Below are 27,437 nucleotides of genomic sequence, written 5' to 3'. Positions count from 1 at the left end.
CTTTGCTTAATGGGACTAACTGTTTTTTGTTTTTGTTTTGTCTTTGTTTGTTAGTTTGATGTTTTCTAATTTCAAGATTATTGCCAAATATTATTAACGGTATGAAACTTCCTTAAATGAATTATCATCACTTAAAATTTCTTGCTTGAGTTTCTAAAATCCTCCCCTTTATATGTATAGGTCTAGAATTTGAAATGCATTCAACACAGCTTTTCATTCTGTACTCAGTGTATGGCAGGTAGGGGTCCAATTTTGTTTTATTTCTTCCATGGGTGAGGCAACTCCTGATAGTACTTGAGTAATACCAAATGCAGTCAGTCAGGCAAACAAAGATTTTCCTTGTGAGTTGACATGCCCAGCCCTGTCGTAATTTTCAGGCTTATAGAATCATTTGGCCAGATTTTCAGGGTAGGAGATGGGTGTTGGTATTTAGTTTCCCCGATCTCTATCTGACTCTGGAGTGCTTTGTGGCTTGAAAAAAGTGTTGAAGCATTATTAGAAACACAGGTGACACAACTGCTACTTTTATATGGACAAGAGAGCTGACTTAGGATCAACAGGCTCAGGTAAGTAAGAGAACTTAGTAAGCTTTTAGGATATGGTTCTGTCTTCACAGATAATTTTTATTTTTCTACACTTTCTAGTTCCTTGTGCCTACTGGGAAGAATACTGTCCCCTTAGAAATACATTACAAGGACTTAGACAGAAGTATATAATGATTAGTAGATTTCAGAGTTCAGATAGATGGAAAGTTAATGCATTTTGGTGGGGATTCCATGTTTCTTTTATATATCAGTTGAAATCTGAAAGTGACTCTGTGAAATTGAATCTTAGTGGATACTGAGCTCAGGTTATGTATTGCCCTTATATCAGGGCAAAGAAAATATGTGCCTATGACTATTTTTTTCTCAGGTACATAAAATGAAATGCATGCCTGTCCCATGAGATCAACCAAAAGACCTTCTCTATTGTGTTTAGTTGTAATGAACAAAATCAGAAATGGGTAGAATATGTGAGATTAACCTGTTGAGTTTCTGAAATGTGCTTTTAGAAGTGTGTTTTCTAAAATAGGCTAGCAAAAACGAAATGTACTTCATATTTTTAGTCATGAGTGGAAGTTTTAAAGCCTGATTTCATTGAAATGGTTACATAAAAAGGACTGGAACAATAGAATTAACAGACATGTTAATGTATAAGAAGAAAATTTTACAGTGATTCCAACTGTAGACAAGGAACTACAAAGAACTAATGACTGCTTGTAGAAGATTTGGTTTCTCCCAGGAATGAGCCTACTTTTGCTTGTCCAATGCAGAGTGGTCAACCTTCAAACCAAACAGAAATCAAATGATTCAGCAGGATATGTTCACACACACACACACACACACACACACACACACACACACACACACACACACACACAAGTATATATACACAATTGTACACATTTCTGTATTATTATTTTTATAATAAAAAGACATTGTATATTGCGATATAATAATGTCAAACATATATATAATGTACATATGTTTATATACATGAGAGATAGATAGATCTGTATATATAGATATATGTATGTGTGTAGCAATAATAAAAAAAAGATGCTCTTGGCTTGAGAGGGGTTAGTGTGAGTGAAGCTGGAGGAAGGAAGGGTAGTGAAAATGTAATATAATTCTATTTCAATTTAAATATTTTTAAAGTGTTGGTTTCGTAGTAGACAGCAAGACTCATCATCACTAGGATCTAGAAAATGCAAAGAGATGGAGAAATGGGAGATAATTATTCTTTTGAGAATTTACAAATGTATAATTATCTAGGAGAAATAAATGTAGTAGAGAAACTCTAGTTTAAAATAATTAACTGTACCCAGATAAATTATTACATGCCTTTAATCCCAGCAATCCACAGGCAAAGTCAGTACTGTGTCTTTGAGTTCAAGGCCAGCTGGGTCTACAGACCAAGTTCCAGGAGAGCCAGAGTTATGATAGCATGAGAATCCTTTTCTTGAAAACAAACAAACAAAAAGACCCATTTATCTTATGTTTTTAAAAGAACTGGAAGAGATCATCAATAGTTTTAACTTGTAAAGTTTACATTTTGAAATGCCACACTATAGCACATAGAATGCACACATCACATTTTAACAGAATGCTAAAGGAAGGGAAAAAATAGACATTCTTAATAGAACATTAAACTTTACTTGGAAATATTTTAACTCATAGCAACTGTGATTACCTACACAAGTCCTGCAAAGGATCAATATCCATCATTTAACATTGTGAAAGTGGGAGAAACTCACAAGATCTCATCCCACTCTGAAGCTTTATATGAAACTAATAATTGACAGTCGGAGAAGAGATGATTTTCAGGGGTGTATCCATTAATGAACTATTTTCTCGTGAACAAAACTTTACCATAGCCCAGCAATATATCCTAATTACAGACACTTTGAGTTTGATTAGAATTATCAAAAACAATAAATTAAAAAATAAAAACATGAAAGTATGAAGGCAAGTAGTTGGAATGAGGAAAATTAGAGAGAATGGAAGGTTTCAAGAGAGGGCAAAGAAGGTGAATATTAAGTAAATACATGTTTAAATATGTCATAATGATATCTACTGTGTATAATTGATATACAATAATAAAATATAAAAGAAGGAGGGGTGGAGAGATGTGTAAGTAGTTAAGAAGACTGTGTGCTCTTGTGTTGGGTCCAGAATTACTTCTAGAACCCATAAGACGGTACATAACCATATTTGACTCTAGTACTAAGTGAAATGGGTTTTGATTTGGCAGAAGACCCAGGTTTAATTTTGAAACTTGTATGGTGATTCAAAACTAACTTTAACTTTGGTTTCTGAATGTTCAAGAACTTCTTTTTCTCTATGTGTTCATCATAAAAACAAGTGGTATACTTACATATATGCAGGTAAAACACACATACACACAAAGAAAATAATTTTTTTAAAAAATTGTAAAACATATTTGATATATAGGAAAAAAATTTATTTTGTTTATTTAAAATTGAAAAAGAATATATCACAAATATTTTGGTATTTCTTAAAAATATAGGACACAAGACAAAGGTATAGATTATATTAATTTTAAGGTTCCTTTCAATTTCCCATGTCTCTACAACCATAGTACCTAAACTTTTATGTTTGTGATTGATAGAAATAGAAAACTATCCATTTCATCACTTTATTGGAGCCCAAAATACTAAGTAACTGATAAAAAGCCTTCACATTTGAGTATGAAAGTTTATTTTTAACATTAACTTTTTACTAACAATAAGGTCCCCAAAACATATTCAAATTATGAATTCTCCCTAAAACTAAATTTTAATAATTTTGGACAAGAAAGTCATAGGATTCTAAAATGCTAATGTAATTATTCTAAAAATTGTAAGGCTAAATCTGTATCATAACTTTTCTCTAATTAAATTGAACTAAATATGACAGTATACCAAAAGGCTTTTGAGACTTGTATCTGTTTGTTAGTTCCATAAAATTTTCTGGAAAGACAGCCAATATAATAAAGCTTGCAAATCCAGATGATACCATCAAGTCTGGGAGTTTGTGATTCTCTAATGGGGAAGAAACATCTGAAGCAATCTATTCATTACATGGAACTTTCCTAAAACTAGGATCACCAGATTCACCAATTTAAAATGTGATAATTATTTTAGAAATCTGGGATAAATGACTGTAGTTAAACTATTCATTGTCAGAAATTGAGCCTTAATGGTGGGTAACTTTGCTTGGAAACCAGTTGTAGAAAATATGGAAGTATTTGATTTCTCCAAATTTGTGTTTTAACTAGTGATTAACTTATGTCTCATCACAGGTGTAATGGGAACTATAGGAGTACCTCTTACTGCACACTGTGTTGTTTTGTTTCTCCTCCAGATGGTAGCACTGAGTACAGGTATGAACCTCTCACTTGCATTTTTGAGCTGTATCAATGTTTAGTACTTCAGGAAAATGAAGATCTGGTACAAAGGGCAGGGTATTTAAACCATTGTTCCTAAAGAGTGAATGTAACAATGAAATAAAGAAAGTCACAATAGTATCCAGTTTAGAGGAACTAGTCATTGTGTCTATTCAGCAAATATGACTCAATATTTGTACTAAATGCACAAAACTTGGATATCATATTTACACTGAGGAATTGTTGTAGGTTCAGAAATATATTAGAATAATTCTAAGTTAACAAAAATAGTAGTGGAAAAAGAAGAGGGAAGATGAAATAAGCTATGAGAAATAGAATTTGATTTTGTAGGGACATCTGTGTGAATCACAGTTAAATACAGATTACTTGTAGACTAAAAAAATTAGACAACAAATATTATAAAAGAGCTGATTGTCCACTGATACAATTACACTGATGCACATTTGCTTGTGTTCTGGTACTGGAAACTTCATTCGGTGAGGAGAGATGTCCAGTTTGTTCATTGTCGGTCTCATTACTTGGTAATTTTATTTGGAATGCATGTATGTGTGTGTGTGTGTGTGTGTGTGTGTGTGTGTGTGTGTGTGTGTGTGTGTGTATTTCTGAATATTTTGCCTATATTCTTTTGCATGATTGAAAAACTGTCCCTGCACTAGAAGAAAGCATCCTTTAGGTATGTGCTCTGGAGTAGAATAGCTATACCTTGAGGTAGATCTACTCTCAGGTTTCTGAGAAACCACCACAGTGATTTCTTTAATTTACACTCCTATGAGCAACGGATATATGTGCCTTTTACTTCACATCCTTACCAGTAAGAACTGTCATTTCTTTTATTGAAAAGTGTAATTGGTGGGTGTAGGATGAAATTTCAGTGAAGTTTTGACTTGCATATCATTCATGGCTAAGTATGGTGAACATGTTTAAGTGTTTTTATAGCCATTTGAGTTTTCTTTTTGAGAATTTTGTTTTTATATGTACCCCCTTTTAAATTATTTCTTTTCTCCATGTCTAACTTTTTAAATTTTCATACATCTTAGGTGTTAACTCTATCGAATGTGTAGCTGGTAAAAAAAAAATTCTACAAATGATAGTGTTCTTTGAAGTTTCAGTTTCATGAGATCTTATTTATTATGTGTTCTTAAGTACTTGTGCTAATGATGTCTTGTTCAGAAAGGTTGTGTGTGTGTGTGTGTGTGTGTGTGTGTGTGTGTGTGTGTGTGTGTAAAGGGTTTCAAAATGATTTCTCATTTTGTCTTCTATCATACTCTTTGTATCTGGAGTTATATTGAGGTTCTTGATCTACTTGAAGTTAAGTTTTTTGATAAGTTGTAGGTACTGATCAATTTGTAATCTTCTACTTTAATTCATCCACCATAAACAGGAACAAATGGTGCAAACAGTATCAAACTGTACATTGATGCTGTAATTTTCCAGTGTATATAATATGATGTTATCATAAAACAGGTGTCCATAAGTGTATAAACTACATATGTCTGAGTATTTAGTTCAATTCCAGTGAGAAATGTGTGTAATTTTGTTCCAACACCATGATGGTTTTGTTACTATAGCTCTGAAGTGAAATTTAAGAAGGAGCATATTGATGAACACAAAAATTCTTTCATTATTTAATAGTGTTAAACCTACCCTGGATTTTTATGTTTCCATTTGTAGCTGAACATTATCCTTTCAAGATCTATCAAGAAATGTTTTGGGAATTTGTTTGAATATGAAGGTTCTAATTGGTAGGTTACACATTTCTGCTATGTTAGCCCTATTAATCCATGAGTATGGAATATCTTTCTACTATCTGATATCTTCCCCAGTGTCTTTCTTCAATGTATTAAAGTTTTATCATACAAGTCTTTCACCTGCTTTGTTAGAAGTACCACAGATAGTTTATATTATTTGAATCTACTATGAAATGCGTTGTTTACCTGATATTTTTCCCAGTCCATTTTAAATTTTTATGTAAGAAGAATGGTATTTTTTGTTGGTTAATTTTGTATTCAGTTACTTTATTGAAAGTATTTATCAGCCATAATGGGTTTCATGGTTATACTTGTAGGGTTACTTATGTATACATATATTATCTGAAAAAAAAAAGTACTTGTAGTTAGTTCCTTCCTATTTGTGTCTTGATCTGTACATTTTGTTTTTTATTGTTATGGGCAGTGAAGAATTTCTTTTCTGGTTCTATTTTTTTTCTGTGTACTTCTTACGCTTTGATAGACCTCTCATTCTTTAAGCTAAAAAAGAGTTTTCCTATGATTTTGTTTAAAACATTTTCTATGCTTTATACTGAATTTCACATTTTTCTATAATTATTTTTAGATTCATTTTTATAACATCTAAACTCTCTTGAGTATTTTCTACTTGATGCTATTAGATTCAATTTTTTGTTGTTGTTGTTGTTGTTGTTGTTGTTTTTTTCCAAGACAGGGTTTCTCTGTGTAACCCTCGCTGTTCTGGAACTCACTTTGTAGACCAGGCTGGCCTCGAAATCTGCCTGTCTCTGCCTCCCAGGTGCTGGGATTAAAGATGTGCGCCACCACACCTGGATTCAAATTTTTCCTTGACTACAAATTGATTTCTTCTATATTCTCTTCAATATTTGAGATTCATTCTTCTTTCTTTTCTATTTTGGTGGTGAGTCCTACCTCTGTGCTTCTTGTACAAGTTCCTAAAATTTTCACTGCACAGAGGTAGGACTCACCAGCAAAATAGAAGAGACAGAAGAATGATTCTTAAATATTGAAGACAATATAGAAGAAATCAAGACCTAAACTGAGGAATTGACCACTCTTCTATTTGTCATCTAGTTTTTATAGTCTTCCTATACCTTCTGTAACATTCCCTTGTTTTATACAGATATTGTAGAAAGAGTGACTATTTTTCTAGGGTATAAACTTAGATGTTTAGGAATCAGTTTGACATATCAATTCTTTCTTTTTCTTTTTATTGAGTTGTGAAGTTTTTAAAAATTAATTTATTTTTTACACACCATATTTTATTCCCTCCCCAATCCACCCTCCAACTCTTCCACATCTCATACCTAATCTCCACATCCAACCCCCTGGGGTCTCCAGTCTCTTGGGATCTCTAGTTTCTTAAGAGTTAGGTGCATTATCTCTGAATGAACACAGACCCAGAAGTCGTCAACTTTATGTGTAATGGGGGGACTCAGCAATCAGATGGTTGGTATATGCTGTCCTTTTGGTGGTCCAGTGTTTGAGAGACCTCGGGGGTCCGTATTAATTGAGACTGCTGGTTCTCCTACAGGATTGCACTTCTCCGCAGTTTCTTTCAGCCTTCCCTAATTCAAAAACAAGGGTCAGTTGAATTTATTCCTTGGTTGGGTGCAAATATCTGCATCTGACTCGTTCAGCTGCTTGTTGGGTCTTTTGGAGGGTAGTCATGATAGGTCTCTTTTTGTGAGTGCTCCATAGACTTAGTAATAGTCTTAGGCCTTGGGACCTCCACTTGAGCTGAATCCCACTTTGGGTCTGCCACTGGACCTTCTTATCCTTGGGCTCCTCTCCATTTCCGTTCCTGTAATTCTTTCAGACAAATATGAGTCAGAGGTGTGACTGTGGCATGGCAACCCCATCTCTCACCTGATGTCCTGTTTTTCTGCAGGAGGTGGCCTCTATAGGTTCCCTACTGTTGGGTATTTCATCTAAGGTCCCTCCTTTTGAGTCCTGAGAGTCTCTCCCCTCCTAGGTTTCCAGTGCATTTTGGAGTGTCCCCCAACCTCCTATTTCCCAAGGTTGCCTGTTTTTAATCTTTCTGTCCACCCTCAGGACTTCAGTCATTTTCCCTCATCCAATACCAGACCAACTTCCCTTCTCACACCACTCTTCCCCCTTCTACTTTCCCTCCCAGGTCACACCCTGACTTCCCACTTGTGATTGCTTTCTTCTCTCTCCCAAGTAGGACTGAGGCATCCTCACTTGGGCACTTCAGCTTGTTGGCCTTTTTTAATTCTGTGGACTGTATCTTGGGTATTCTGTATTTTTTATTTTTTTGGCTAATATTCATTTACTAGTGAGTACATACCATGCATGCCCTTTTGGGTCTGAGTAACCTCACTAAGAATGATATTTTCTAGTTCCATCTGGTTACCTACAAAACTCAGGATGTCCTCCTTCTTAATAGCTGTGTAGTATTACATTGTGTAAATGTACCACATTTTCTGTATCCATTATTCTGTCCCAACACATCAAGATTGTTTCCAGCTTCTGGCTATCAAAAGTAAGGCCACTATGAACATAGTGGAACAGGTGACCCTGTGGCATGGTGGGGCATCTTTTAGGTATATTCCCAAGAGTGGTATAGCTGGATATTCAGGTAGATCTATTTTCAATTTTTTGAGGAACCTCCAGATTGATTTCCAGAGTGGTCATCCCAGTTTGCAATCCTACCAGCCATGGAGGACTTTTCATCTTTCTCCACATCCTTTCCAACAGGGGTTGTCACTCGAGGTTTTGATCTTAGCCATTCTTATTGGTGTAAGGTGGAATCTCAGGATTGTTTTGATTTGCATTTCTCTGATCACTAAGGACTTTGAACATTTCTTTAGGTGCTTCTCACCCATTTGATATTCCTCAGTTGGAAATTCTCAGTTTAGTTCTATAACCCATTTTTTGATAGAGTATTTTGGGTTTTTTGGTGATTAACTTCTTGAGTTATTTATATATTTTGGATATTAGCCCTTTATCGGATGTGTGGTTACTGAAGATTTTTTCCCAGTCTGTAGGTTGCCAATTTGTCTTATTGACTATGTCTTTTGCCTTACAGAAACTTTCCAGTTTCATGAGGTCCCATTTATCAAATCTTGATCTTAGAGCATGAGCCATTGGAATGCTGTTTAGGAAATTTCCCCCTGTGCCAATGAGTTCAAGGCTCTTTCCCACTTTCTCTTCTACTAGATTAAGTGTATCTGATTCTATGTTGAGGTCCTTGATCCACTTTGACTTGAGCTTTTTACAGGGTGATAAATATAGTACTATTTTCATTCCTCTACATACAGACAGACAGTTAGACAAGTGCCATTCACTGAAGATGCTTTCTTTTTTCCATTGTATATTTTTGGCATCTTTGTCAAAGATCATTTGACCTTCAGTGTGTGGTTTTAATTCTGCATCTTCAATTCTATTCCATTAATCAACATGTCGGTCTGTGTACCAATACCATGCAGTTTTTATCACTAGTACTCTGTAATAAAGCTTGAGATCAGGAATGGTGATTCCACCAGCTATTCTCTTACTGTTAAGAATTGTTTTTGCAAACTTGTGTATTAGTGGGTTTTCAGTTTAGTCCTGGGGAGCTCTGGTACTGGTCTTTTCATATTGTTGTTCCTCCTATGGGGCTCCAAACACCTTTAGCTCTTGGGTCCTTTCTTTTTTTTTTTTTTTCCATTTTTATTAGGTATTTAGCTCATTTACATTTCCAATGCTATACCAAAAGTCACCAATACCCACCCATTCCCACTCCCCTACCCACCCACTCCCCCTTTTTGGCCCTGGCGTTCCCCTGTACTGGAGCATATAAAGATTGCATGTCCAATGGGCCTCTCTTTCCAGTGATGGCTGACTAGGTCATCTTTTGATACATATGCAGCTAGAGTACTGGTTAGTTCATAATGTTGTTCCACCTATAGGGTTGCAGATCCCTTTAGCTCCTTGGGTACTTACTTTCACTAGCTCCTCCATTGGGAGCCCTGTGATCCATCCATTAGCTGACTGTGAGCATCCACTTCTGTGTTTGCTAGGCCCCGGCATAGTCTCACAAGAGACAGCTACATCTGGGTCCTTTCGATAAAATCTTGCTAGTGTATGCAATGGTGTCAGGGTTTGGATGCTGATTATGGGGTGGATCCCTGGATATGGCAGTCTCTACATGGTCCATCCTTTCATCTCAGCTCCAAACTTTGACTCTGCAACTCCTTCCATGGGTGTTTTGTTCCCACTTCTAAGGAGGGGCATAGTGTCCACACTTCAGCCTTCATTTTTATTGAGTTTCATGTATTTAGGAAATTTTATCTTATATCTTGGCTATCCTAGGTTTTGGGCTAATATCCACTTATCAGTGAGTACATATTGTGTGAGTTCCTTTGGGAATGTATTACCTCACTCAGGATGATGCCCTCCAGGTCCATCCATTTGGCTAGGAATTTTATAAATTCATTCTTTTTAATAGCTGAGTAGTACTCCATTGTGTAGATGTACCAGATTTTCTGTATCCATTCCTCTGTTGAGGGGCATCTGGGTTCTTTCCGGCTTCTGGCTATTATAAATAAGGCTGCTATGAACATAGAGGAGCATGTGTGCTTCTTATAAGTTGGGGCATCTTCTGGATATATGCCCAGGAGAGGTATTGCTGGATCTTCTGGTAGTACTATGTCCAATTTTCTGTGAAACCACCAGATTGATTTCCAGAGTGGTTGTACAAGCCTGCAATCCCACCAACAATGGAGGAGTGTTCCTCTTTCTCCACATCCTCGCCAGCATCTGCTGTCACCTGAATTTTTGATCTTAGCCATTCTGACTGGTGTGAGGTGGAATCTCAGGGTTGTTTTGATTTGCATTTCCCTGATGATTAAGGATGTTGAACATTTTTTCAGGTGCTTCTCTGCCATTCGGTATTCCTCAGGTGAGAATTCTTTGTTCAGTTCTGAGCCCCAGTTTTAATGGGGTTATTTGATTTTCTGAAGTCCACCTTCTTGAGTTCTTTATATATATTGGATATTAGTCCCCTATCTGATTTAGGATAGTTAAAGATCCTTTCCCAATCTGTTGGTGGTCTTTTTGTCTTATTGACTGTGTCTTTTGCCTTGCAGAAACTTTGGAGTTTCATTAGGTCCCATTTGTCGATTCTCGATCTTACAGCACAAGCCATTGCTGTTCTTTTCAGGAATTTTTCCCCTGTGCCCATATCTTCAAGGCTTTTCCCTACTTTCTCCTCTATAAGTTTCAGTGTCTCTGGTTTTATGTGAAGTTCCTTGATCCACTTAGATTTGACCTTAGTACAAGGAGATAAGTATGGATCGATTCACATTCTTCTACATGATAACAACCAGTTGTGCCACCACCAATTGTTGAAAATGCTGTCTTTCTTCCACTGGATGGTTTTATCTACCTTGTCGAAGATCAAGTGACCATAGGTGTGTGGGTTCATTTCTGGGTCTTCAATTCTATTCCATTGGTCTACTTGTCTGTCTCTATACCAGTACCATGCAGTTTTTATCACAATTGCTCTGTAGTAAAGCTTTAGGTCAGGCATGGTGATTGCACCAGAGGTTCTTTTATCCTTGAGAAGAGTTTTTGCTATCCTAGGTTTTTTGTTATTCCAGATGAATTTGCAAATTGCTCCTTCTAATTCGTTGAAGAATTGAGTTGGAATTTTGATGGGGATTGCATTGAATCTGTAGATTGCTTTTGGCAAGATAGCCATTTTTACAATGTTGATCCTGCCAATCCATGAGCATGGGAGATCTTTCCATCTTCTGAGATCTTCTTTAATTTCTTTCTTCAGAGACTTGAAGTTTTTATTATACAGATCTTTCACTTCCTTAGTTAGAGTCATGCCGAGATATTTTATATTATTTGTGACTATTGAGAAGGGTGTTGTTTCCCTAATTTCTTTCTAAAGCTGTTTATTCTTTGTGTAGAGAAAGTCCATTGACTTGTTTGAGTTTATTTTATATCCAGCTACTTCACCGTAGCTGTTTATGAGGTTTAGGAGTTCTCTGGTGGAATTTTTAGGGTCACTTATATATACTATCATATAATCTGCAAAAAGTGATATTTTGACTTCTTCCTTTCCAATTTGTATCCCCTTGATCTCCTTTTGTTGTCGAATTGCTCTGGCTAATATTTCAAGTACTATGTTGAAAAGGTAGGGAGAAAGTGGGCAGCCTTGTCTAGTCCCTGATTTTAGTAGTATTGCTTCCAGCTTCTCTCCATTTACTTTGATGTTGGCTACTGGTTTGCTGTAGATTGCTTTTATCATGTTTAGGTAAGGGCCTTGAATTCCTGATCTTTCCAAAACTTTTATCATGAATGGGTGTTGGATCTTGTCAAATACTTTTTCTGCATCTAATGAGATGATAATGTGGTTTTTGTCTTTGAGTTTGTTTATATAATGGATTATATTGATGGATTTTCGTATATTAAACCATCCCTGCATCCCTGGAATAAAACCTACTTGGTCAGGATGGATGATTGCTTTAATGTGTTCTTGGATTCAGTTAGCGAGAATTTTATTGAGGATTTTTGCATCGATATTCATGAGAGAAATTGGTCTGAAGTTCTCTATCTTTGTTGGATCTTTCTGTGGGTTAGGTATCAGAGTAATAGTGGCTTCATAAAATGAGTTGGGTAGAGTACCTTCTACTTCTATTTTGTGAAATAGTTTGTGCAGAACTGGAATTAGATCTTCTTTGAAGGTCTGATAGAACTCTGCACTAAACCCGTCTGGTCCTGGGATTTTTTTTGGCTGGGAGACTATTAATAACTGCTTCTATTTCTTTAGGTGATATGGGACTATTTAGATGCTCAACATGATCCTGATTCAACTTTGGTACCTGGTATCTGTCCAGAAATTTGTCCATTTCGTCCAGGTTTTCCAGTTTTGTTGAGTATAGCCTCTTGTAGAAGGATCTGATGGTGTTTTGGATTTCTTCAGGATCTGTTTTTATGTCTCCCTTTTCATTTCTGATTTTGTTAATTAGGATTTTGTCCCTGTGCCCTCTAGTGAGTCTAGCTAAGGGTTTATCTATCTTGTTGATTTTCTCAAAGAACCAACTCCTCGTTTGGTTAATTCTTTGAATAGTTCTTGTTTCCACTTGGTTGATTTCACCCCTGAGTTTATTTATTTCCTGCCGTCTACTCCTCTTGGGTGAATTTGCTTCCTTTTTTCTAGAGCTTTTAGATGTGTTGTCAAGCTGCTAGTATGTGCTCTCTCCCGTTTCTTCTTGGAGGCACTCAGAGCTATGAGTTTCCCTCTTAGAAATGCTTTCATTGTGTCCCATAGGTTTGGGTACATTGTGGCTTCATTTTCATTAAACTCTAAAAAGACTTTAATTTCTTTCTTTATTCCTTCCTTGACCAAGGTATCATTGAGAAGAGTGTTGTTCAGTTTCCACGTGAATGTTGGCTTTCCATTATTTATGTTGTTATTGAAGATCAGTCTTAGGCCAAGGTGGTCTGATAGAATACATGGGACAATTTCAATATTTTTGTATCTGTTGAGGCCTGTTTTGTGAACAATTATATGGTTAATTTTGGAGAAGGTCCTGTGAGGTGCTGAGAAGAAGGTATATCCTTTTGTTTTAGGATAAAATGTTCTGTATATATATGTCAGGTCTATTTGTTTCATAACTTCTGTATGTTTCACTGTGTCCCTGTTTAGTTTCTGTTTCCACGATCTGTCCATTGCTGAAAGTGGTATGTTGAAGTCTCCCACTATATTTTGTGAGGTTCAATGTGTGCTTTGAGCTTTACTAAAGTGTCTTTAATGAATGAGGCTGCCCTTGCATTTGGAGCATAGATATTCAGAATTGAGAGTTCCTCTTGGAGGATTTTACCTTTGATGAGTATGAAGTGTCCCTCATTGTCTTTCTTGATAACTTTGGGTTGGAAGTCGATTTTATCTGATATTAGAATGGCTACTCCAGCTTGTTTCTTCAGACCATTTGCTTGGAAAATTGTTTTCCAGCCTTTTACTCTGAGGTAGTGTCTGTCTTTTTCCCTGAGATGGGTTTCCTCTAAGCAGCAGAATGTTGGGTCCTGTTTGTGTAGCCAGTCTGTTAGTCTATGTCTTTTTATTGGGGAATTGAGTCCATTGATATTAAGAGATATTAAGGAAAAGTAATTATTGCTTTCTTTTATTTTTGTTGTTAGAGTTGGCATTCTGTTCTTGTGGCTGTCTTCTTTTTGGTTTGTTGAGGGTTTACTTTCTTGCTTATTCTAGGGCGTGATTCCCGTCCTTGTATTGCTTCTTTTCTGTTATTATCCTTTGAAGGGCTGGATTCGTGGAAAGATATTGTGTGAATTTGGTTTTGTCGTGGAATACTTTGGTTTCTCCATCTATGGTAATTGAGAGTTTGACCGGGTATAGTAGCCTGGGCTGGCAATTTGTGTTCTCTTAGTGTCTGTATAACATCTGTCCAGGATCTTCTGGCTTTCATAGTCTCTGGTGAAAAGTTTGGTGTAATTCTGATAGGCCTTCCTTTATATGTTACTTGACCTTTCTCCCTTACTGCTTTTAATATTCTATCTTTATTTAGTGCATTTGTTTTTCTGATTATTATGTGTCGGGAGGAATTTCTTTTCTGGTCCAGTCTATTTGGAGTTGTAGGCTTCTTGTATGATCATGGGCATCTCTTTCTTTATGTTTGGGAAGTTTTCTTCTATTATTTTGTTGAAGATTAAATTAGCTGGCCCTTTAAGTTGAAAATCTTCATTCTCATCAATTCCTATTATCCGTAGGTTTGTTCTTTTCATTGTGTCCTGGATTTCCTGGATGTTTTGAGTTAGGATCCTTTTGCATTTTGTATTTTCTTTGACTGTTGTGTAGATGTTCTCTATGGAATCTTCTGCACCTGAGATTCTCTCTTCCATTTCTTGTATTCTGTTGCTGATGCTCTCGCATCTATGGTTCCAGATCTCTTTCCTAGGGTTTCTATCTCCAGCGTTGCCTCACTTTGGCTTTTCTTTATTGTGTCTACTTCCCTTTTTAGTTCTAGTATGGTTTTGTTCATTTCCATCACCTTCTTGGATGTGTTTTCCTGTTTTTCTTTAAGGACTTCTACCTGTTTGGTTGTGTTTTCCTGCTTTTCTTTAAGGGCCTGTAACTCTTTAGCAGTGCTCTCTTGTAATTCTTTAAGTGACTTATGAAAGTCCTTCTTGATGTCCTCTATCATCATCATGAGAAATGTTTTTAAATCTGGGTCTAGATTTTCGGTTGTGTTGGGGTGCCCAGGACTAGGTGGGGTGTGAGTGCTGCGTTCTTATTATGGTGAGTGGTCTTGATTTCTGTTAGTAGGATTCTTACGTTTGCCTTTCGCCATCTGATAATCTCTGAAGCTAGCTGTTATAGTTGTGTCTGTTAAGAGCTTGGGCAGACCTGGGAGGGTAGCACTCTCCTTAGTTTCAGTGGGCAGAGTATTCTCTGCAGGCAAGCTCTCTTCTTGCAGGGAAGGTACACAGATATCTGGTGTTCAAACCGGACTCCTGGCAGAAGTTGTGTTCCACTCACTAGAGGTCTTAGGATCCCGTGTGGAATCCTGTGTGGGCCCTTGCGGGTTTCAGGCGCCTCCACTGGCAAGGTACCCCGGTGCTCGAGTGGAGTGGAAGGGACTTGTGCCCCAGGTCAGGCCCTGGTAGTCTGCTTCCCTATTTACTGCAGTCTCTGGTTCAGCGCGATTAGATTGGGGCAGGCGCTGTGTTCCACTCACCAGAGGTCTTAGGATCCCGTGGGGAATCCTGGGTGGGCCCTTGCAGGTGTAGGGCGACTCTGCTGGCAAGGTCTTGGGTCCTTTCTCTAGCTCCTCTATTGGTTAAATTGTGCTCAGCCCAATAGATGGCTGTGAACATCCACTTCTGTATTTGTCATGAACTGACAGAACCTTTAACCAGGCAGCTATATCAGGCTCCTGCCAGCAAGCACTTTTTTGCATCCACAATAATGTCTGGGTTTGATAACAGTTTATGTGATGGATCCCCCAGTGGGACAGTCAGTGGATGATCTTTTCTCCAATTTCTGCTCCAAACTTTTTCTCTGTATCTCCTCCCATTGGTTTTTTGATCTCCCTTTTAAGAAGGACACAAGGAGGGACTCAAGGCTTCAGCACATATGTAGCAGAGGATGGCCTTGTGGGACCTTAGTGAGAGGAAATGCCTTTGGCCTTGTGAAGGCTCCGTGCCTGAGTTTAGGGGAATGCCAGGACAGGGAGGTGGGAGTGGGTGGGTTTAGTGAACAGAAGGATGGGGATGGTATTGTAGGGTTTTTGGAGAGGAAATGAGGTAAGGTAATAAAGTTTGAAATGTGTCCACACTTTGGTCTTCCTTCTTGAGTTTCATATGGTTTATGAATTATTATTTTGGTCCTTCTTAGAAGGGGAAACAAAATAACCATGGAAGGTGTTACAGAGGCAAAGTGTGTAACAGAGCATGAAGGAATGACCATCCAGAGACTGCCCAATCTGGGAATCTAGCCCATATACAGTCACAAAACACAGACACTATTGTGGATGCCTAGTGCTTGCTGACCGATCCTGTCATAGCTGCCTCCTTAGAGGCTCTACCAGTGCTTGACAAATACAGAGGTGTAGACTCCCAGTCAACCATTGGACTGAGCACCAGGTCTCCAATGAAGGAGCTAGAAAAAGTACCCAAGGAGCTGAAGGGGCTTGCAGCCACATAGAAAGAACAACAATATGAACTAAACAGTACACCAAGAGCTCCCAGGAACTATACTACCAACCAAAGAGTACACATGGTAGAACTCATGGCTCCAGCTGCATATGTAGCAGAGAATGGCCTTGTCAGTCATCAATGGAAGGAGAGGCCCTTGGTCCTATGAAGGCCCTATGCCCCAGTGTAGGTGAACTCCATGGCTAGGAAGCATGAGTGGGTGGGTTGGCTAGCAGGCAGAGAGAGGAGGAGATAGGAGGGTTTATGAGGGGAAAGGGGATAAAATTTGAAATGTAAATAAAGAAAAAAATCTAATTAAAAATAATTGTTTGTGCTATTCTGTGTTTATTTGCTTTTCCAAATGAATTTGAGAGTTGTTCTTTCCATGTCTTTGAAAAATTGTGCTGGAATTTTGATGGCAATTGCAAAGAATCCATAGATTGCATTTGGTAGGATGTTTAGTTTTACTATGTTAATTCACCTGATCCTTAAACATGGGAGATCTCTCCATTTTCTGAGATCTTCTTCACTTTCTTTCTTGAGAGACTTGATGATATTGTCATACAGGTCTTTCAATTGTTTGGTTAGAGTTACTCCAAGCTATTTTATATTATTTGTGGCTATTGTAAAGGGAGTTGTTCCCCTAATTTCTTTCTCAGCCTGTTTATCCTTTGTACAAAGGAAGGCTACTGATTTATTTGAGTTAATTTTATATCCAGCCACTTTGCTGAAGTTGTTTAACAGCTAGAGAAGTTCTGTGATAGAATTTTTTTGGATTGCTTATATATATACTATCCTATCACCTGTAAATAGTGAAAGTTTTATTTCTTCTTTACCAATTTGCATCCCCATGATGTACTTTTGTTGTCTTATTGTTTTAGTTAACACTTTGAGTACTATATGGAACAGATATTGTAGAGTGAACATCCTTGTTTTGTCCCCGATTTCAGTGTGATAACTTCAACTATGTCTCCATTTAATTTGTTATTGGCTGTTGGCTCACAGAAAATTGCTTTTATTATGTTTAGGCCTTGAATTCCTGATCTTCCGATACTTTTAACATGAAGGGGTGATGTATTTTATCAAATGCTTTTTCTGCATTGAAGAAGGTGTTCATGTAATTTTTTAAAATTTGTTTATACAGTGGATTATGTTAATGGTTTTTCCTATATTAAAACAACCTTGCACCCCTGGTATGAAGCCTGTGTGATCATGGTAAATAATGGTTTTAATGTGTTCTTGGATTCATTTTGAAAGAATTTTATTGAGTATTTCTACATGGATAATGATAAGTAAGATTGGTCTGAAGTTCTTTTTGGTTGGGTCCTTCTGTGGTTTAGGTATCAGAGTAATTGTGGCTTCATAGGACAAGTTAGGTACTATTCCTTCTGTCTCTATTTTAAGGAATAGTTTGAGGAAAATTGGTTTCAGGTCTTCTTTGAAGGTTTGGTAAAATTTTATACTAAATCCACCTGGCCCTGGCCTTTTTGGGGTTGGGAGGTTTTTAATGACTTCTTCTATTTCCTTGTGTGATATAGGCCTGTTTAGATAGTTTACCAGCTCTTGATTTAACTTTTGTATGTGGCATCTATTTAGAAAAACATCTATTTTATCTAGATTTTCCAGTTTGGTTGAGTATGGGTTATTATAGTAGGATCTGATGATGTTTTGAATTTCTTCCATTTGTCTTGTTATGTTTCCCTTTCAATTCTGATTTTGTTAATTTAGATACTGCCTCTGGGCCCTTTAGTAAGTTTGGATAGGGTTTATCTATCTTGTTGATTCTCTCAAAAACCAGCTTTTGGTTTTGTTGATTCTTTGTATTATTTTCTTTGTTTCTATTTGGCTGATTTCCACCCTGAGTTTGCCTATTTCTTGCCTTCTACTCCTCTTAGGTGAGTTTGCATCATTTTGTTCTAGAGCTCTCGGGTGTGCTTTTAAGTTGATAGGGTAAGATATCTCCTGTTTCTTTACCAGGGCACTTAGTGCTATGATAGCACTGGTAGCACTCCTTTCATTGTGTCCCTTAAGTTTGGGAATAATGTGTCAACATTTTCATTAAATTCCAGGAAGTCTTTAATTTCTTTCTGTTTTTCTTCCCCAATGAAGTTATCATTAAGTAAAGAGTTGTTCAGTTTCCATGTGTATGTGGGCTTTCTGTAGTTTTAGCTGTTATTGAAGACCAGGTTTAATCCATGGTGATCTGATAAGATGCATGTTTTTCTCTCATTCTTCTTAAATGTGTTCAGGGTTGTTTTGTGACCAATTATATGGTTGATTTTGGAGAATGTATCATGATGTACTGAGAAGGTATATTCTTTTGTTTTATGATGAAATGTTCTATAGATATCTGTTAAATCCATTTGGTTCATAACTTTTCTTAGATTTATTGTGTCTCTGTTTATTTTCTGTTTCAGTGACCTCTCCATTGATGAGAGTAGGGTGTTGAAATCTCTTACTATTATTGTGTGGGATCCAATGTGCATTTTGAGTTTTACTAAAGTTCCTTTTATGAATTTGGGTGTTCTTGCATTTGGGGCATAGAGGTTCAGAATTGAGACTTTCTCTTGGTGGATTTTCTCCTTGATGAATATGAAGTGTCCTTCTTCATGATGCTTGATAACTTTTGGTTGAAAGTCTATTTTATTAGCTATTAATATGGCAACTACTGCTTGTTTGCTGTGATCATTTTTTTGGAAGAACTTTTTCCATATGTTTACACTGAGACAGGGCCTGTCTTTGTTATGGAAGTGTTTTTCTTGTATACAGCAAAATGCTGGATCTTGTTTTTGTACTCTGTCTGTTAGCTTATGCCTTTTTAATGGTGAGTTGAGTCCTTTAATATTGAGAGATATTAAAGAGAGATGACTATTGGTTCATGTTATATTTGTTTTTGTAGGTGGCTTTATGTATTTGTGGCTGCCTGCTTTTGACTTGGTTTTGAGATGCTTAATATCTTGTCCTTTCTTTGGTACAGGTATCTTCCTTGTGTTGGAGTTTTCCTTCCAGGATCCTCTGTATAGATACTGTTTGAATTTGGTTTTGTCATGGAATATTTTGGTTTCTCCATCTATGTTGATTGAGAGTTTTGCTGGTTACAGTAGCCTGGGCTGGCATTTGTGTTCTCTTAGAGTCTTCATGACCTCTGACTAGGCTCTTCTGGCTTTCATATTCTCTGTTGAGAAGTCTGGTGTAGTTCTTTTTTTGTTTGCTTGGTTTTTGTTTGTTTGTTTGTTTGTTTTATTAGATATTTTCTTCATTTACATTTCCAATATTACACCCTTTCCTAGTTTCCTTTCTGATAGCCCCCTATACCCTCCCCCTGCCCTGCTCCCCAACCCACTCACTCCTGCTTCATGGTCCTGGCATTCTCCTGTAATGGGGCAAATAATCTTTCCAAGACCAAGGGCCTCTCCTCCCATTGATGAACAACTAGGCCATCCTCTGCTAAATATGCAACTAGAGACACAAGCTCTGCGGGGTACTGGTTAGTTCATATTATTGTTTTTCCTATAGGGTTACAGTCAGTCCCCTTCAGCTCCTTGGGTACTTCCTCTAGCTCCTTCATTGTGGACCCTGTGTTCCAATAGATGATTGTGAGCATCCACTTCTGTATTTGCCAGGCACTGGCAAAGCCTCACAAGAGATAACTATATCAGGGTACTGTCAGCAAAATCTTGTTGGCATATGTAATCTCGTCTGGGTTTGGTGGTTGTTTATGAAATGGATCCCCGGGTGGGGCAGTCTCTGGATGGTCCTTCTGTCTTTTAAAACACATTTATGATTAGATTTGGTCAGCCATTTTATTTGGCATGATCATCCCACTTTAAGGTGTTTGTTTGCTCTCATTTATATCTGAATACTGTAGATATCTGTTAAATCTATTTATTTCATGACTTCTGTTAGTTTCACTGTATCTTGGTTTAGTTTCTGTTTCCAGGATGTGTCTATTGATGAGAATGGGGTGTTTAATTCTCCCACTATTATTGTGTACGGTGCAATGTGTGCTTTGAGCCTTATTAGAGTTTCTTTAATGAATGTGGATGCCCTTGCATTTGGAGCATAGATATTCAGAATTGAGAGTTCATCTTGGAAGATTTTACCTTTAATGGATATGAAATGTCCATCCTTTTTCTTTTTGATAACTTTTGGTTGGAAGTTGATTCTATTTGATATTATAATGGCTACTCCAGCTTGTTTTGTGGGACCATTTGCTTGGAAAATTGTTTTCCAGCCTTTTATTCTGAGGCAGTGTCTGACTTTGTCCCTGTGGTGTGTCCTGTATGTAGCAAAATGTTGGGTCTTCTTTATGTAGCTAGACTGTTAGTCTATATCTTTTAATTGGGGAACTGATTCCATTGATATCAAGAGATATTAAGGAAAAGTAATTGTTTCTTCTTGTTATTTTGTTGTTGTTGTTGTTGTTGTTGTTGTTGTTGTTGTTGTTGTTAGTTTTGGGACTCTGTTCCTGTGGCTATCTTCCTTTAGGTTTGTTGAAAGGTTACTTTCTTGCTTTTTCTAGTGCATAGTCTCCCTCTTCTGTTGGAAAAGAAGCTCTGTTGCTTCTGTGGCCCATGTGCTGTCCTGCCCTAGTGTAGTTCTGATAGGTCTATCTTTTTATGTTACTTAACCTTTTCCCTTTGAAGCTTTTAATAATCTTTCTTTGCTCTGTGCATTTATAATTTGATAATTATGTGATGAGAAGATTTTCTTTTGTGATTCCTTTTATTTGGTGTTATATGGGCTTCTTGTACATTTATGGTCATCTCTTTCTTTAGATTGGGAATGTTTTCTTATATGATTTTGTTGAAGACATTTTCAGGTCCTCTGAGCTGGGAATCTTTGTTCTCAGTTTCAATTATTCTTAGATTTAGTCTTTTCTTTGTGTCCTGAATTTTCTGGATGCTTTGGTTTAAATTTTTTTATGTTTTAAATTTTCTTTGATAGTTATGTCAATCTCTTCTACCGTATCTTCTACACCTGAGAGTCTCTCTTCTATCTCTTTCATTCTGTTGGTAATTCTCAAATCTGTAATTCCTGGCCTCTTTTCTAGGTTTTCCATGTCCAGGTTTGCCTCCATTTGTGTTTTCTTTATTTTTTCTACTTTCACAATTATATCTTGGATTGATTTATTCAATTTCTTCACCTGTGTTTTCCTGTATTTCTTTTAGTGAGTTATTGATATCCTCATTAAAGGACTCTATCATCTTCATGAGATAGGAAGTACAGATTCTTGATTTTCAGGTGTGTTGGCATATTCTTGACTTGCTGTGGTGGGAGAACTGGGTTCTGGTGATGCCCACGTATTTTGGCTTCTGTTGCTTATGGTATTGTGATTGCCTTTGTCATCTGCATATCCCTGGTGTTTGTTGGTCTGGGTGACTGTATGGCGTCTACCTCTTTTGTCCCTGGGTTGCTTCACGTGCCCTTGTAGGCCAGTGGCCCTTTTTGTATCAGACATCTATCAGGCCTTCCAACTGGGGGCTCATCACAGGGGCAGAGAAGCTGCTGATCGCTTACCCTGGCTGCAGTAGCTCTCATGAGAGGCCTTCAGACCATTGGTTCTTCAGTGGAGCATTCATGCTGTTGTCCAACTACTCTGAGTACACCTGATCCTCAACTTCTCTGAGAGCAGCAGATCCTCAAATGCTCTGAGTGCAGATGATCCTCAACTGCTCAACTGTTCTGAATGCTGTGGGTGTAGCTGCTCTGAGTGCAATGGGTCCTGTATGATGGATCTGGATCTGGAGTCTTCACAGGAGTAGACCAACTAGGAGTCTGCTCCAGCTTAAAAGACCAGGTGGAAGGGATGGAAGGGGAGTGGTGTTCGGGAGGGAGTTTTTGGTGGGCGATGCGTCCCGAGTCCACCAGGCTCCCAGCAGCAGCTCAGGGACTAGGGGGAGGGGAGGGGTCCTTACCAACTTCTCTGGGTGCACTGAGTCCTCTAGAATGAATTGGGGTATAGAGTCTTCCCTGGAGCAGATCAACTAGAGGTCTGCCCCAGAAGCAAGGACTGACATATCAATTTGTATATACAACAGTAGTAGTTTACCACAGTGCACATGCTGACCTCCTGAACCATAAGTTTTTGACCATATTTACATATCAGGCTTGAAATTCCTCCTACACAATAAGCCATGAGTCAAATTTGGAGAGTAGTCAGTTGCCCAGTACCAATAATGCCATTATTGCAGCAATGGAAATATCTTGCTTGGTTTGTTCAGATTGTAATTCAGAGTTGTGCCAGACATCTTATGCATTCTCTCATCCCTTCAGGCAACTTTGAACCTGGCATTGTGAGAACTACCTAACAGGAAAGTACATTCCAGCTCAGTTCTATTTTGTTTCCTTTACATGTTGCAACCAATGTGGATTATCTTTAGCAATAGGGTCTCCTAATTAGGTCTAGTGGACAACTGATGGGGATTTTTAGAGGTCATGGATATTAAAATTATTATTATTATTATTATTATTATTTAAAATCATTATCATGATTCTATGATTTCTACAATTTTCTTAAAAGATAATATTTTAAAATATTCAGTAAATATACTTGAAGTTATGGAATTCTTTTTTATTTACTTTCATTTTATTTTATGAATTACAAATGCCATTAACATATTTAGAATATGTCCTTTATTTTTTCTACTTGACTAGTTAGTCATATTTGAATTTTAAAATTTAATCTTTGACACATTCATATATACATACATATGTATCAAGATCTTGATCATACCCATATAAAATCCCTGCTTTGCTCTACTGAGATCATACCAATACATTTCCCTTCATCATTAAATCCTCTTCTTTTTTTGAGTCCAGTTGGTATTGTTAGACCTAGTGGGGAAACCCCCACCCAATTCCTGATTTGGTGTGTACCCAAAAAATCACGAAGGTCCATCTCTTGATGTAATTACATGAGGACGTTTAATAACGGAGCTCCAGACCAACATGCATCCCACATAGGAGATAATGGATGTCGGCCACGAGGCTTGAAAGCTAGGCGTTCTTATGGGGTAAAGGGCTTAGGGGTGTGGAATTCAGCATAGTGACACACTATTGGCTTATTTAAACATTAACAGAAAGATTACATGTTAGCAAAAGGGCATCAGGACTTTGTTCCTGTGGGCTGGGAGCTTATCTTGTTCACATAGCAACCAGGTGATGTATGACTTTACCCGGCATCAAGGGGCAGTAGACAGAGGGGAGGTTCCAGCCAGGTGGTGTTGACCCAGACAAGATAGCCCTGTTTGTTCTGCTTTGTTCTCTGCCCCAGGCCACAGGCTCATAGATAACTCTTTTACATGAATCACAAGTTACAAAATCTCATTTTCCTTCAGTATCATCTGCTTGCACATGGGTGTAAGGCATGCACATTCATTCTATTATGGATAAGACACTAGCTGCCACATTTTCAAGAAAACTTACAATCCCTCATTCAACAGTCATAATTTGGTAATAAATATCTCAGGAATTGGTGAGGACTCATGAGTTGAATTACAGACTACCTTGTTTTGTACAGTTCTTGTGCTCATAATAACCTGTGCTGTAATTGATGACTTTAACAGTCCTATCCTGTCCAGAATATAGCATGCTACAACACTCATTCCCCATCTTTCAGCTTGTACAACCATTCTAAGTGCCTTGCCTACCCTCTCTACTATAACCTCTAAGACTCAAGAGCATTAATATAAATGTCTTATTTGGGGTAGATCAATAAACATGTATTTATTCTCAGTATTTTGACCAGTAACAAATATTTTTTACTTTTATTTTCATTTTCATTCTTCCCTCATTTATTAAATTCCAAATGCAAATTTTCTTCACTTCCCTTCTACCAGTAATTTCCTCCCATCTCCTCTTGATTCTAGATCCGTCCTTCATCTGACTCCCCTCAGAAAAGGTCAGGCTTCCAGAAATATCAACCAAACAGGACATAACAATTTACAGTAAGTCTAGGCACATGTCATCACATCAAGCCTGGATGAATAAGGAAAAGAGATCAAAGAGTAGACAAGAATCAGGCAAGCCCCTGCATTCAGGTTTAGGAATTTAGCAAGCAAATCAAGCTACTCAGCCATTACATATGCTGATGACCTCGGTTAGACCTCTACTGACTCACTAATCTCTTTGAGCCCTCAAGAGCTCCAGTAGGTCGACACTGTGGGCCAAGTTCTTGGGGTATTCCGCATTCCTCTGATTTCTTCATCTCCTCTACAGCATTACTCATGCTCTATCTAATTTTTGGCTCTGGGTTTTTGTATTTGCTATTAACAGTTGCTGGAGACAGTCCCCTAGTTTCTCTCTTAGATAAGGATTATGCAGGGCCCATTCCCAGAACATTCTGCAGACAGGACACACTATACTTCAAAGATTTTGTAGTTGGGTTGGAGTCTCACTCCCTCCACTTGAGGCCTTGGCTAGGTATAGAAGATAGCTCTGTCCCCTATTATTAGATATCTTAACAGGGTTACTATTAAAGGATTCGATAGAGTTTGCATTTCATTACTTTCCTATATCACTCACAAATTAAACTAAATTCTAGTCTGTTTTTCCAGGATTTTCTCCCTTTCCCTCCCACCTGCTAACTCCTGTTCCCAAACTCACCAAACCCTATCCACAAGAAACATATATTTTATTTTTCCTTCCCAGAGATATCCATATATCCCTCCTTATGCTCGCCTTGTTACTCAGCCTCTCTGGGTATGCAGATTATGATTATCCTATATTGTAGAGATAATATCCAGTTATAAGTGAGTGTATACCATGTTTGTCTTGCTGAATCTGTGTTATCTCACTCAGGATATTTTTTTTCCTAGTTTCATCCATTTGCCTATAAATTTTGTTATATCATTATTTTTAAAAGCTGAAAATCACTCTACTGCATAATTGTACCCCATTTTCATTATTCATTCTTTGGTTTGAGGGAGATCTAAGTTGGTTCAAGTTTCTGGCCATTATAAATAAATCTTCTATGGGAATATTTGAGCAAGTGTCATTGTGGTACAATGAACTTTCTTTCAAAAGATATCCAGTAGTGGTATAACTGAATCTTGATATTGAAACTATTACATTGATTTTCAATTTTCCTGTACAAATTTGAACTCCCAACAGCACTGAAGAGGTGTTTCCCTTGGTCTATATCTTTACTAGCCTGAGATGTCAATTGTGCATTGGATCTTAACTATTCTGACAGAAGTAGGAAACAATACCTAATTCATTTTTATTTGTATCTCCCTGATGGCTAAGGATATTGAACATTTCTATAAATGTTCTTTAGTCATTTGAAATTCCTCCATTTAAAATTCTTTGTTTAGATCTGTACTTGATTTTTAATTTTGATTGTTGTTGCAGTTTCCTGAGTTCTTTATTTATTTTACACATCAACCCTCTGTCAGATATGGAGCTGGTAAAAATCTTCCCATCCTATAGAGTGTTGATCTTAATGCCTGTGCTATTCATGTTCTGTTCTGAAGTTGTCTTCTATGCCAATATATGCAAGGCTATTCCCCCTTCTCTTCTATCAAATTGGAGAGTATCTGTATTTATTTAGGTTGAGGTCTTTGTGCTTTGTGCAGGATGATAGATATGGATGTCTTTGTACTTTTTAAGGACCAAAATCTAATTATAACAACACCATTCATTCTTCCATTGTATATGTCTGTCTTCATCAAAAATCAGGTGTCCATACATGTGTGTGCATTTATATCTAGTTGTTTGATTTGATGCCATTTATCAATCTGTCTGTTTGTATGACAATCCTACTCAGGGTTTTTTTTTTTTTTTTTTTTTTTTTAATACTGGTTTATATTAAAATTTGAAATCAGGGATGCTGATACTTCCAGAAGTTTGTTTGTTAGTTTGTTAGTATAAGATTTTTTACTTTCCTGTGTTTTTTTGGGTTTTCCATATGAAGTTGAGTATTGTGTTTTAAGGATTATAAAGAATTGTGTTAGAATTTTGATGAGAATTGTATTGAATATGCCGATTGCTTTTGATAGGATGGCTATTTTTATTTCTTTTTTATACATTTCTTCTTTTTATTTAATCTTTTATTTTTTACACTCCAGATTTTATTCCAATCCCAGTCCACCCTCTGACTGTTCCACATCCCATACCTCCTCCCCGCCCCCTGTCTCCACACTCCCACAAACACACACACACACACACTCCCACACACTCACACACACACACACACACACACACACACACACACACACACACACAGATAAAAATTCCACCAGAACTCTAAACTCCCTGGGGCCTCCTGTCTCTTGAGGGTTAGATGCATCTTCTCTGACTGAACCTAGACCCAGCAGTCCTCTGCTGTATATGTGTAGGAGACCTCATATCAGCTGGTGCATGCTGATTGGTGGTCCAGTGTCTAAGAGATCTCAGGGGTCCAGGTTAACTGAGACTGCTGGTCCTCCTACAGGTTCCTCCACCTCCTCAGGTTCTTCCAGCTTTTTTCTAATTCAACCATATGTGTTGGGTGCAAATACATGCATCTGGCTCTTTCAGCTGTTTCTTTGGTCTTTTGGAGCACAGTCATGGTACATCCCTTTTTGTGACCCCTCCATAACCCCATTAATAGTGTCAGGCCTTGGGGCCTCCCCTTGAGCTGGGTCCCACTTTGGGATCCTCTCCATTTCTTTCTTGTATGTGGTTTGAGTAACATGAAGAAGTCATATTATTTTGGGGATTGGAAGAGGATTATTTCCCTGATGTCTTTCTCATTGTTGCTGTCATTTGTAAGTAAAATGTATGGTGGTTTGAATATGTTTGACTCCAGGAGACTTATGCGCTTGAATGCCACATGGTATAGCACTATTAGGATGTGTGACCTTATTGGAGTAGGTATGGCCATGTTGGGGGAAGAATATCACTGGGGGATGGGCTCTGAAGTTTTCTATGCTTATGTTCCACCCAGTGTGGAATGAGATACTCCTTCTGGCTTCCTGCAGAAGCCAGTTTCCTCCTTCCTGGCTGTCTACAGAAAATAATCACTTTCTGCTGCTTTCAGAACAAGACATATAACTTGTAGATGTAGATATCCTGCAGCACCATGTCTGC

General features: G+C 37.6%; 1 protein-coding gene across 1 annotated transcript in view; it reads left to right on the top strand.

Moving 5' to 3' along the window:
• Positions 1–517: 517 nt before the first annotated feature.
• The window catches only part of Skint6 (selection and upkeep of intraepithelial T cells 6), a 482,358-nt gene continuing 455,438 nt past the window's right edge, over positions 518–27,437 (top strand). The window contains exons 1-2 of the mRNA NM_001103199.1: positions 518–566; positions 3,844–3,924. Coding sequence (NP_001096669.1) covers positions 3,849–3,924 — 76 coding nt within the window. The 5' untranslated portion in view covers positions 518–566; positions 3,844–3,848. The remainder of the gene's footprint in view (positions 567–3,843; positions 3,925–27,437) is intronic.

The sequence above is a fragment of the Mus musculus genome, chromosome 4 (assembly GCF_000001635.26).
Source record: "Mus musculus strain C57BL/6J chromosome 4, GRCm38.p6 C57BL/6J".
Classification (NCBI taxonomy): Eukaryota; Metazoa; Chordata; class Mammalia; order Rodentia; family Muridae; genus Mus; species Mus musculus.
The sequence above is the reverse complement of the archived record's forward strand: the minus strand, read 5'-3'. Positions and strand labels throughout refer to the sequence as shown.